At 36.2% G+C, this 13,014-nt stretch overlaps 1 protein-coding gene and 1 long non-coding RNA gene across 2 annotated transcripts in view; one reads left to right on the top strand and one right to left on the bottom strand.

The window, feature by feature from the left end:
• LOC145739058 (uncharacterized) overlaps positions 1-13,014 on the bottom strand; it is a 239,962-nt gene that overhangs the window by 5,842 nt on the left and 221,106 nt on the right. The gene's annotated exons all lie outside the window — the stretch shown is intronic.
• Positions 10,620-12,830, top strand: LOC145738808 (uncharacterized). Its single transcript, XM_081993875.1, has 2 exons — positions 10,620-11,739; positions 11,795-12,830. Exons 1-2 carry the CDS (start codon positions 10,954-10,956, stop codon positions 11,843-11,845), a joined length of 837 nt encoding a protein of 278 aa, XP_081850001.1. The 5' UTR covers positions 10,620-10,953; the 3' UTR covers positions 11,846-12,830.

Below are 13,014 nucleotides of genomic sequence, written 5' to 3'. Positions count from 1 at the left end.
GTATTTTACATGGGGTTATATGGGTTATCCCTAGAGGGTTGAAATTTCGTATTAGGGGGGCAAGTTTGGGACACCCCTGGGATGCGATGTTGCCAAGTTGTGCACTTCTTCCCTAAATTTAAGGAAATTCTATAAAACCCTAGTTTTTCCCTAAATTTCAGGAAATCTTTATCTGGTTATGAGGCCTCTGTAACATTATATTTAACAAGGTATTCCCCTATAGTTTTTACAGGCCAACCGGTCTCCTTTCTTATGAATGGAGATGATGATACCCTCATTTCATTCCTCTCTTTCTACATTATCTTCTACCTGACACTTGACGCCATATCGGATTTAAGCACATGTGCTGGCAAAATGACATGTTTTCAAGCTGAATCTTGCTAAGGTGGCTTAGCTATATGTGGGCCCTGGTAATTAACAGATTTGAATGAAACTTTCAGAGAATAATGCCAAAATCCAATTAGTCTATAATGAAAACGTACTTCAACTAGTTTCGCAGATATACATTTTTGAAAATCCGAGTGTATTTGTAACTTATTAGCTCATATTTTAATTTAGTACGACACTCACATAAAGGGATTTTACTGAAATTGCAGGAATATGTGTTGTATTAGTTTCTTAAATTTCGTCATATTCAATTCATCAGAAGCAGAAAAGGCAGTGTTTTGTATATGTTGCCAAATTGCAAAAGTATGCAAGTTTCTTACACTTTTTTCAATAAATGTAAGAGTGGTGAACGTTACAAGTGGTTCCCTCTCAGTGACAGCTGCCTTGAAGCTGACAAAGCGAACAGGATAGAACAGTCCATGTCACAGAAAGACACACACAATTTGAATAACCATCCAAAAATATGTGTTAATTTGCTTAAAAATTCTAGAAAACTCCATTTGATTGCTCATACAGAGAATGTATACATAACAACCAAATTTCAATAAAAAAAATTCTACTGCATCAACATGGATATTGGATTATTTCTTAACAGTTTAGAGAACCAATAAGTAGGTCATTGCCACTTGGTGAACGGATATGAAATCACATTCTACTCCTAATTGTGAGATATGAAATAGACCAGTTCACCTGATCTTGACATTGAAAAGAATCATTCTTTTGCTGGTCATCCTTACTTAGCGTTGGCCTCAGAACATGGAATTTTGGCTTCAGTGCCTATTATGCATCAAAATTGAATAAAATTGATCAATAAACACAAAACCTTCTCTAGAATATAATTATTTAGTCCTCAAACTGAGGTGGGGTCACAACGCCCAACATGTTTCGGGCACAAGAATACCCATCTTCAGGGGCTTAAAGTGGGTCTTATAGTCTTTTTACAAAGGGAAACTAGCGAGACCCATGTTAAAGTTTAAAAGTTAAATACATTGTAGTATTTAAAATTATATTATTTTAAAACAATTCGATTCAATATCTAAAAAAGTGGTAAAAAGAAATTTGCCACAACGTGCATCAGGACTTGCTATTTAGCAAGTAAATTAGGTAAATTAGGTAGATTAGGTACGTTTAATTTTAGTTATTGTTTACTTTACAAACCTAAGAAAGAAGAATACCTAAATGCAAGATACAGCAAGATTAAGTAGTTAGTTTAACGAAGACATTTTGTTACTCTAGTGATAAAACTAATTTGCAGGTTCGTATACTGCTCCTGGAAGGAATTTACTGTGATTTTATAGCTATTATACTTTGATAGGGCCCCAGCTTTTCAGATATCAACCCTTCGAATCATTTCCAAGTTCAAATACATGCTCGAAGATGACTTGTTTGTAGTTCTTCTATTAAGAACATTTACCGTAAAACTAACGTTTGTTTGAAAAACTTAACTGAGAAGTAAATTTTTGTGTATAGACAAGTAGGTAGTAAAATTGAAGTTACAGTTATGAAGACTTATAGATTTGTTCGAATCAGCTTATAGCCGATAATAAAGTTTCTTCTATGTGAGAGAGAGATAAAATATCAGTTTTGATGCATATAGGGGGTTTTCCAATAAGAAGTGTTATTTTGAATAGCCCCCTGTTTTGATAGATGTCACATTTCAAGCTGTAATTTTTTGACATTTGACAAGTAGAAACTACGCCGTTAATAAAAACAGAACAGTTCGATTTTCAACTTGAAACGTATCGCACGTCTGTTTCGTGGGTGCCATTTTTTGTTGCTAAGAAACCACGTTTCTTGAAACGGTGTTCAGAGGAGTTTGGAGTTGACGATCGAATTCCGCAGCCGGTCAAGTGGAGATGGTGGGATCTCTAAGTGGGAACGTCGATTCCTAAAAGTCTACGGGGAATTGTCTTGTGCGGTGCACTTCCAGGAGGCGGAAAGGGTGAAAACCTAGGTCAAGACCACGTGGATGTGACAGTGACGGTTATAGTTTCCACGAGGAATGACTACATCTTTCATTCGGATCGTGCCCTTAAGCGATTTTTAGTCTTTTTTATGTGTGTAAATTAACTTTTGTGAAAAATTCTGGGGGTTGGGGAGTACAAACTCGATTATCTCAGCCCCCTCTCAAATCGTGCTGGCGAATTGCCTTGTAGCAGAGCCAAAGAACAAAAAAAATAAAAAATAAAAACAGAACGATAAAAATGGTGAAAATTTGACAGAGACGGTTCGTAAAACTCAAACATGTTTGGGTCGTCATGAAGCACCTTGTCGGACCGCAATACAGAAATTGGTGGAAAAATTCGAGCTGTTGGGACAAGTTAGAGATGAACAGCCAAGAATATCGCTGCTGTAGCCGAAAGTGTTGAAGAAAAAGAGGTTGATTTTTTATGGCCGGAATTGGATGGTATATTGATCGTCAACGTTTACTTTCAACAAGACGTGCCACACAAGAAAAGTTTCCAGACCGTGTTATCTCTCGAAGAGGTAATCACAATTGGCCACCGAGATTTTGTGATTTAACACCGTGTGACTTCTTTCTTTGGGGCCACGTGAAAGATGGAATTGGTGGGGCTATCGAGGACATAGGGAAGCCACTTTGCGATTTGGTTACGGAAAATTTCAAGAAAAGGATATTATCCTGTAGGCGTGGTCGTGGTGGTCATTTGGCTGATGTTTTCCATTATTAACGGAATACCTTCTTCTTTATAATGAAATAAACATCCGATCATTTATCTCAAAAAATGACATTTTTCTTTGAATATCAAAATAACACCTCTTATTGGAAAATCCTGTAGTAGACGCTGCAGCCAAAAAGCCTCAAGTTTTTGATTAACTTTTTCTAAAGTATTGAATTGGTTTGATTGATTTGTATAATTTTCTTTCTCGTATAATAGAGTAGATAAATTGAACAGTAATTAAAACTTGAAAGGTTTTTATTTCCTCAAAAAGTAAGCCAAAATGCAATGTTTTGATATCAACTCTCAGAGAGGATGACAACCAAAAGAAGCAGTCCAGATTGGGCTATTTCATATCTCACAGTTAAGGTTAAAGACTGTGATTTCATATCCGTTCAGCCAGTGGAAAGTGCTTACTTAAGTATCCGTTCTCTAAACTGATAAAAGGAAATAATCAATATCCCTGTAGGAGTAGAAACATATTATAAGAGTTTGTGGTTACAAAATATAGTACCTACATAAGCACAGCTACAGCTTTTATTATTTTTTGAATCCCTTCTTGTTTAAAAATTAACAAGGGGGGTGTCGCGTTCAAGATTCATCCTGTATAATCCATCGTTCGCTAAAACAATAGATATCTTCTTCTATACCTGTTTCTAATGATATAAGTACAAACTAATGTTATTATTTTCTGTGTTCTGCTATTGGTTCTGTTTTAGAATATCTGTATGACGGTAATAAACTTGCCACCAAGAAGGTTTTAAGGTATATCAACAGTGTTGCAAAGTCAAAATATTTAATGGCGGTAGAATAATCAAAAAACGGTAGATAGCGGTAGATCAAAACAAATTCATTCATTTTACATTATTATACTAGTCTTTTAATAGTTAATCATTGATTCTTGCCATAAAAACCGTACTACGTATAATTGTTTTTTAAGTTTTGAAATTAGTGACAGATATCACGTGGTTTTAAAGGATAATTTAGCTAGGCAGTCACGTGACTATTGTCAAAAATCATAAATCTCAAAAACACTCTTTAGTTAGTTAGTTAGGCAATATATTTCATATTTGTTACATAAAGAGATAACAAAAAGAAACTTCGTCAATAGGCCCCTAACAGGCCACATACAAGATGTTTTACGTGTTTGTACAAAATGTTACACTAGCTATATATACATTGTTAAAATCATATTAATAATAAAAAAAAAGTTCTAAAGTTAACTATAGGTATTTTTACATATTCATGTAGTCATCCAGAGTATATGGCTCTAGGAATAAGCAATTTTTTAATTTTTTTTTTTAAATACTGATATGCTTTTTTGTTGACTAACTTGTCGAGGTAACTTGTTAAACAATTTTACGCACATATATTCTGGACTTTTTTCGTTCAGGTACAGTCTGTGCCTAGGGTAACAAAAATATTCAGATCTTGTGTTGTAGTTTTGATGCGAACTTAATTGTTGGAAAAGATGTTTGTTTCTATACAGAAACATGAGTGTTTAGTCTTCAGCTAAACATATATCTTAATGTTATATAAATAATCAGGGTAATTAAGGACAATCATAGTTTATAGATCTGTTAACATTTCATAATTACAATTAGTAAGCAAAACGATAATTGTTTAACTATATTCAAAACAGCGTAACATAGCGTTCTATATTATTTAACAGTGGTTGCAATAATTATAGTTCAGCAGCCACCAAACTGTTTATAAATTGTTTACAAACGATGACTGTAACAACCATGTCAAAACCATAGAGTTTAATTGTTTCTGAGCCACTGGTATGTTTAATAGTTTAGTAAGATTGTTAGTTACATGCGTAGGATTAAATCAGTATTGAAATGGCACTCAAGACTCTCAATAACTCTACCCACCCAATCTAAACCTTCAACCTCCTCAATATTAAACATGGTCCTTCGAGTCTAAAATAATTAATCGGTAACCTATGTTAGCCACAGAACAAAAAATCTAATCAAGTAATATTCGGCCGCGAGTCGCGTATACAAATCGATAACTCAGTGCAGATCGCGTATACAAGTGCAGATAACAAGTAAAGTGAAGTGATTCATTCAGTGCAAGTGAAGAGTTTAATCTTAACACAAAAATGGAAACCGTTAACAAATTAAGCAAAGCTCAAGAGGTATTAGGACAAGAGATCAAACGCATTCACACCAATATAAAGAAAGACCCATTAAACAGAAAAACCCTACAATACGTTGAAGAAAGGAGAACTCAAGTTCAGAAGCTATGGAACGAAGTTAAAGTAAATGACACCCAGCTCAAAGAGCTGAAAACATTAGAAACGCAACACGCTACGTACTTTGCTAGCAATTACTTTGAACAAATCAGAACCATTTATAACGATGCTCTACAAGAGTTAAACAACTGCAAGGAAAAACTACTAGACGAAGAGAGAAAACAAGAATTAAAGCAACAAGATAAGCATCAAAAAAGTGCCACTCTAAATCAACTCACGCAGGAACAAACCTTGCGAATGAGCGATTTGGATGAACTGGTTGAAGAATTCACTGCAACATTTGATCCCGAGGTAAAAAGTGGACTTTTTTCAACAATTTTGAAAGACTGGAACATCGTAACATCCTTACACTGGGAAATTTCAAAATTGGACGTTGACAAAGTTTCAAAATATTTTGAAGAAAACAAATTCAAGCAACTTCGTACCTTGATTGCCAAAATTCAAGGACAATCTAACAGCAAATCATCACCTCTGAAAAGTGAGGTAGAAAACCAACAACCACAAATGTCAGTGAATAGAACCAATAACATCAGCCTACCTCAAATAAAGATACCAATATTTACTGGAAACTACGAAGAGTGGACGCCATTTGAAGACATGTTCAAGAATGTGATCCATAACAACGAGGCACTCAGCGAAATCGAAAAAATGAACTATCTAAAAGCTCATGTCACAGGGGAAGCTGGCAGAGCAATTCAACATTTTCAAATCAGTTCAGCGAACTACCATATTGCATGGGGTCATCTCAAAGAGAGATACAGTAACGAACGCCTAATCACCAACAAGCTTATTAACAAAATACTGGATCTACCTGACAGCAAACAAGAATCATCAGAGCAGCTAAAAGAAATTTACAACACAACAAAAGAATGCTTGAAAGCCATTGAAGCTCTGAACATGAATACATCTCAATGGGACCCGATCATCGGTTGCGTCCTACTGCGGAAAATCGATAAGAGAACACAAGAGCTATTTGAAGCTAGTTTGATCAATCCACTACAAGTGCCAGAACTCGACGAGATGTTGAACTTCATCCTTAAGCGGTTTCGAGCCATCGAATCCATATCTACCGATCGACATGACGGACGCGAAAACAATAGCAGCATGGGCAGTTATCAACCACATCAGAGAAAACAGCAAAGTCAAAGCTGTAAGTACTGCAATTTATCTAACCATACCATTTATCAATGTTTAAAATTCAAAGCATTAACAGCTTATCAACGGTTTAATACTGCTAAAGAAAAACGGTTATGTTTAAATTGCTTAAACCACGATTTAACTACAAAATGCCTGTCATTTCAAAAATGCAGAATTTGCTTTCAAAATCATCATACGCTTATCCACAAAGAAAACAACCACAACAAAACGAAAACGCCAAACGAGCAGAAATCAAAACCATATTTCAATCAATCAAACAGGGTAGGAACACATGTCGCGCATGAAGGAGGTAAAACATTATTAGCGACAGCAATCATTAGAATTCAAGATTCAGATGGAAAAAACGAAAATTTGAGAGCCTTGATCGATTCAGGTTCGCAAGCATCTTTTATCACTATGGAAGCTGCCAATTTACTACAATTACCCAAACAGAAAATTCATGCAGAAATTTCTGGTATAGGGGGATCAACCAATGAGAGCTGCAAATACAAAATATCTGTACAATGCAAACCACGCATTACTAGCAAATTTACGTTAAATACTGAACTGCTGATTTTACAAAAATTAGCAAAAGATATGCCAGAACACCCAATTGAAGTAAACACCGAATTATGGCAAAATAAAATTCTTGCTGACCCAGGCTTCGGAAAGCCGGGTCCAATTGATGTGATTCTTGGAGCCCAAGAATTTCACGAAATTTTGTTAGAAGGAATCGACAAGTCAAACGACGGCCTTGTAGCCCAAAATACAGAGTTAGGCTGGATAATTTGGGGAAGCATTCATCAATCCTTAAAACAAACCAACATTGCAGTAGTAAGCATGATAACACAGTCTGAAGAGAAAGAATTATCACGGTTCTGGGAATTAGAGGAAATTTCGGAAAAACGACAATTAACAAACGATGAAAATGCATGCGAGGCATTTTACGATAAAACAACATTGCGTAATTCGAGCGGTACGTACACTGTTCAAATTCCGTTTAAAAACGAAATTGAGTCATCGCAATTAGGTGAGTCAAGGCCAAGAGCGTTGGCACGTTTACTGTCCTTGGAGAAACGATTATCTAATGATTACAAGTTGAATTTGGAATATAAAAAATTTATGAGTGAATACATTAAGCTAGGTCACATGAAACAGGTGCAGTGGAGTAACCAAATCCAAGGAAAATATTACATACCTCATCAACCAGTTATCAAAGAAACCAGTACGACTACAAAGTTGAGAGTAGTGTTTGACGCATCATCAAAAACGACAAATGGAAAAAGTTTAAATGACATCATGCACGTAGGTCCTAAAATTCAAGATGACCTTATAGATATTCTATTACGTTGGAGAAGTCACAGAATAGGATTTACAGCCGACATAGAGAAGATGTATAGACAAATTCGAATTTCCGAAGAAGATCAGGACTATCACAGAATCTTATGGAGATTCTCGACAAACGACCCAATTCAAGAATTCAAGTTATTGACCGTAACGTATGGAACGGCTGCAGCACCATACTTGGCTGTAAAAACAATTCAAAGGTTAGCGGAAGACGAGAAAATGTCGTATCCAACAGCATCAAAAATCAGCTTACAGGACTTCTATGTGGACGATCTAATGTCAGGTGCAGAAGACGAAAGAGAGGCAATTGAAACGGTGAATGAACTAATAAGCATGTTCAAGGCCAGCGGGATAACACTAAGAAAATGGTCTAGTAATAACAGGGAAGTCATAAAAGCAATACCAGTAGAATTGCGAGACGGAAGCGCAGTCAACATTCAAGAAGATGACACCAGAAGATCATTAGGATTATTATGGTCACCAAGTGACGATTCCATAAGATTTAAGGTGGCGTTAGCACCGTCACAAAAGCTTTCGAAAAGAACAATATTAGCGGACATTGCGAAACTATTCGATCCGTTAGGATGGCTAAGTCCAGTATTAGTCAAAGCAAAACTGATCATGCAAACATTATGGTTAGAAAAACTTAGCTGGGATGAAGAAGTCTCACAAGAAATAGCAGCTTGTTGGAATAAGTTTCGGCAGCAGTTAAAGTCCGTTGAAGAAATCAGCATTCCGCGGTGGACGTATCAATCAACCAAGAGCAAAATTGAACTACACGGATTTAGCGATGCTTCAGAGAAGGCATACGGAGCTGTAGTTTACGTAAAAATTATAAATAACGACGAAAGCATCAAAATCACACTATTGACTGCAAAGTCAAAAGTAGCACCAATAAAAACAAAAACAACACTACCAAAACTTGAGTTATGTGCAGCAGTATTGTTAGCAAGGTTACTAACTAGAGTTAAAACGGCTCTACGTTTGAATAAAACACCCACATACGCTTGGATTGACTCCATGATAGCATTATCATGGATCCAAGGAACGCCCAATAATTGGAAAACATTTGTGGCAAATCGAGTATCTGAGATACAAAACTTGGTGCCATCTCAGCATTGGAATCATGTGAAATCTGAAGAAAATGTAGCAGATGTAATATCACGAGGCATTGATCCCTCTAAAATCAAGGACTTTGTTCCATGGTGGCAAGGCCCAACGTGGCTGCAAGGAAACAAATACCCAGTAAACGCAAAAATTCCAGAGACCGAAGAAGAAAGGAAAAAGAGCATACAAGTAAATGTAGCACAAAGAAGTGAACCCAAAATTCATGAAAAAATTTCAACATTGCTGTCAATGAATCGCATAATTGCCTATTGTTATAGATTCATTAACAATTGCAAAAAAACAGGCATCAGGAAAGGTACATTAACAATTCAGGAAATTAGCAACGCTGAAGAAAAAATTGTTCGGTTAGAACAAGCTGGAGCATTTCACGCGGAAATTCAAGCTCTAAAATCAAATAAAACAATAGATAAACAAAGTAAAATAGTCAATTTAAGTCCGTTTATCGACAAAAACAATATCCTACGAGTAGGAGGTAGACTGAAACATTCACTATTAAAATACACAGAAAAACATCCCATAATTTTACCAGGAAGATGTCATTTAACAAACTTGATTATAAGAGATGCGCATAACACAACATTACATGGAGGTAACCAGAATACCTTAGCCTTCATTAGAAGAAAATTTTGGCTGATTAATGGAAAAAAGGCAGTAAAAAAGATAATTAACAATTGTGTAAAATGTATCAGATATAAAGCTGCTACAGCACAACAGTTAATGGGACAGTTACCACCACCTCGAGTGACTCAATCAGCGGCATTTTTACACACTGGAATTGATTATGCAGGACCAATTCAAGTGCGAACCACAAAAGGACGAGGAAATAAATCATATAAGGGTTATATTGTAGTATTTGTGTGCTTAGCAACTAAGGCACAACATCTTGAACTAGTAAGTGACATGCTAGCTGAAACATTTTTAGCAGCGTTAAAACGGTTCATATCTAGACGAGGAAAATGTGCACACATCTATAGTGACAATGGCACAACTTGTGTAGGGGCAAACAACTTAATCGAGTCAGAAGTTATCGCGTTACTCAGAAAGGAGAAAATTGAGGATCGAAGCACATCGTTGGGCATACAGTGGCACTTTATCCCTCCCTCAGCACCTCATTTTGGTGGTCTTTGGGAAGCGGGCGTCAAATCCACAAAGTATCATTTAAGACGAGTGATTGGAGATACAACATTGACCTTCGAGGAGTTATATACGTTGTTAACACTTATTGAGGCATCATTGAACTCAAGGCATTTGTGTCCGTTGTCCGAAGACATAAACGATGTTGCCGTTCTCACACCAGGTCACTTTTTAATCGGAAGAGAACTATTGTCACCGATTACCCCAATCTGCGAAGACATCATCAGTAATATGAATCAAAGATGGAAAATGATACAAAAAATGCGTAAAGAATTTTGGAATACATGGATGCAAGAGTACATACATCAACTTCAGCAGCGGTACAAATGGACATCCAAATCAAACAATTTAGAAACGGGAGAAGTAGTAATCTTAAAAGAAGATAACGTAAAACCAAGTCAATGGCCATTAGCTCGAATAACCGAAGCGCACGCGGATAAGGACGGAATTGTTCGAGTAGTGTCAATAAAGAAGCCAGGGGGAGTAATTACCAAACGGCCGATTCATAAGCTTATACCGTTACGTGGAGAATCAGACAAAAAGGCAGTAGAATATGGAAATGAGAGAAATCAATTTAAAGGCAAAACAAGGTCAGCAAATTTGTGGAAGAAAGCCGTTGTAGCGATTTTATTCATATTAAGCTTAGTAAATTCAGCAAAGGCTCAATATAAGATAGAATATCCAAAACCAGGATTGTACATTGAACATATTGGACAAGCAAAAATAGAAAGGGGAATCTTTCGAATTGACATAAAGCTGAATAAATCTGATATCAGCTACCACATAAAAAACATAAAAAATGTTACAGCCCAGATTCAGAACGTATGCCAAAATGTGGCAGAAATATCAGAAAAAACTGAATGCAACACATTAATTTCCGATATGCAATTAAAAGAAACTAGACTAGAGTGGGTTATAAAAGGAATATACGACGTTACAAGGTCAAGGAAACGGCGAGGATTACTTGGAAAACTGATGACTTCAATTTTTGGCGTAAATGACGAAGTATACACCGACATTAACAATCTAGAAAAGAATCAACAACAATTAATACATGCATCTAGTCATCAAACTAAATTTATGCTGCAGGCACTATCTCAGTTTAACGACACCGAAAACAGAATTTACAGCAAGCTTAAGCAGTTTCAAGAAAAGGTTATCAGAAGCCAAGCCGCTATAACTGAGATGAAGCAAAGCTGGTTTCAAGCGGTGGACGAAAACAGACTTAGCATTCACCTTCTGAGCTCATATCAAGTTGGGAACAATTATTTAGATGAAGTATATGACTATTATAAAAGTCTGTCTGACATCTTATACAACACAGGCAACATATACTCAATGTTAACACCGGGGCAGATAAGGGAAATAATCCAAACTGCAGAGCGCAAAATGCCACCAAGCATTGAAATCTTACCTCAACCCATATTGAAAACTGAACTTGAGGAAACAGAAAAACAACTACACGTTTATGTGTATTTTATAGTAACTGAGTTCAGCAATTTTACCGTAGTCAAGGTCAGTGCGATACCGTCTGCAGTGGAAGGCGACACGTATTTAACAATTGACCTACCTCAAGAACTGCTAGCTAGTGATTACAATGAACAAAAATATTTTCACATAAGTGAAGAAGAATTTAAGAATTGCATAGGAATCAGAAAACATTTATTCGTATGCTCACCGCCTTTAATAAGGAACATTGAAAACAGCCCGAATTGCATTTTAGATGAAATATATCAACGAACTGAACATTCGAGCTGTCCCGTTAAGCGAGTGAAAATTAAAGCAATGCAATGGATTCAACTTTACACCAAAAATTCGTGGATTTTTGTGTCACCTGATTCATCAAAAGTTGCAATAACGTGTAACGGTAATAGAGAAGATTTAGTCTTAAATAAAACAGGAATCATTTCGATTTCATCAAATTGCATTATATCGACTAATAAAATATCTATAGCAGCTAGGCGCAGCGACGTATTTCCGGTTCTAGCAGGTTTTATCAAGCAGGTGGCGGTAAACTTGACCACGTCAATAAAGCAACCACCTCAAAGCCAATACGAAGAAAACATCATTCATCCCTCTGATGATTTTCGAAAGCTAAAAGAAATGGAGGAAGACATTGAAACCGAGCTAGGACAACATCACTGGAAATCCATAACTAAACATTCTATGTTCACAGGTGCACTGACATCAGCAGCGGTAGTACTTATTATCATGGCGGTCATAGTAGCAGTCAACAAATGCCGTCGGGCACTAACTACTGCCAGATCTCAACCAACAACCAAACATAAGACATCTTCAGAGATGATAGAACTGGCATCGCTAAGACGACACAGTCTCAACAATGAGGCCTGATATGAAATCATCAACCTCTAATTCAGCTCGCCAAATTCAGTCGAGCCCGGCAAGATGTTTAGTCTTCAGCTAAACATATATCTTAATGTTATATAAATAATCAGGGTAATTAAGGACAATCATAGTTTATAGATCTGTTAACATTTCATAATTACAATTAGTAAGCAAAACGATAATTGTTTAACTATATTCAAAACAGCGTAACATAGCGTTCTATATTATTTAACAGTGGTTGCAATAATTATAGTTCAGCAGCCACCAAACTGTTTATAAATTGTTTACAAACGATGACTGTAACAACCATGTCAAAACCATAGAGTTTAATTGTTTCTGAGCCACTGGTATGTTTAATAGTTTAGTAAGATTGTTAGTTACATGCGTAGGATTAAATCAGTATTGAAATGGCACTCAAGACTCTCAATAACTCTACCCACCCAATCTAAACCTTCAACCTCCTCAATATTAAACAATGAGGCATTCAAAAATATATAATGCATACACTGTCAGAATTCCCAATTGCCTGAAAACATTTCTACATGATTGGTTAAAGTCCATTTTTTTAACTATCCTAATAACCCTCTTCTGAGCAAC

This window comes from Ips typographus, linkage group LG16 (assembly GCF_016097725.1).
Source record: "Ips typographus isolate SLU linkage group LG16, UJ_Ityp_2.0, whole genome shotgun sequence".
NCBI lineage: Eukaryota > Metazoa > Arthropoda > Insecta > Coleoptera > Curculionidae > Ips > Ips typographus.
This window is presented reverse-complemented; position numbering and strand designations above follow the sequence as displayed.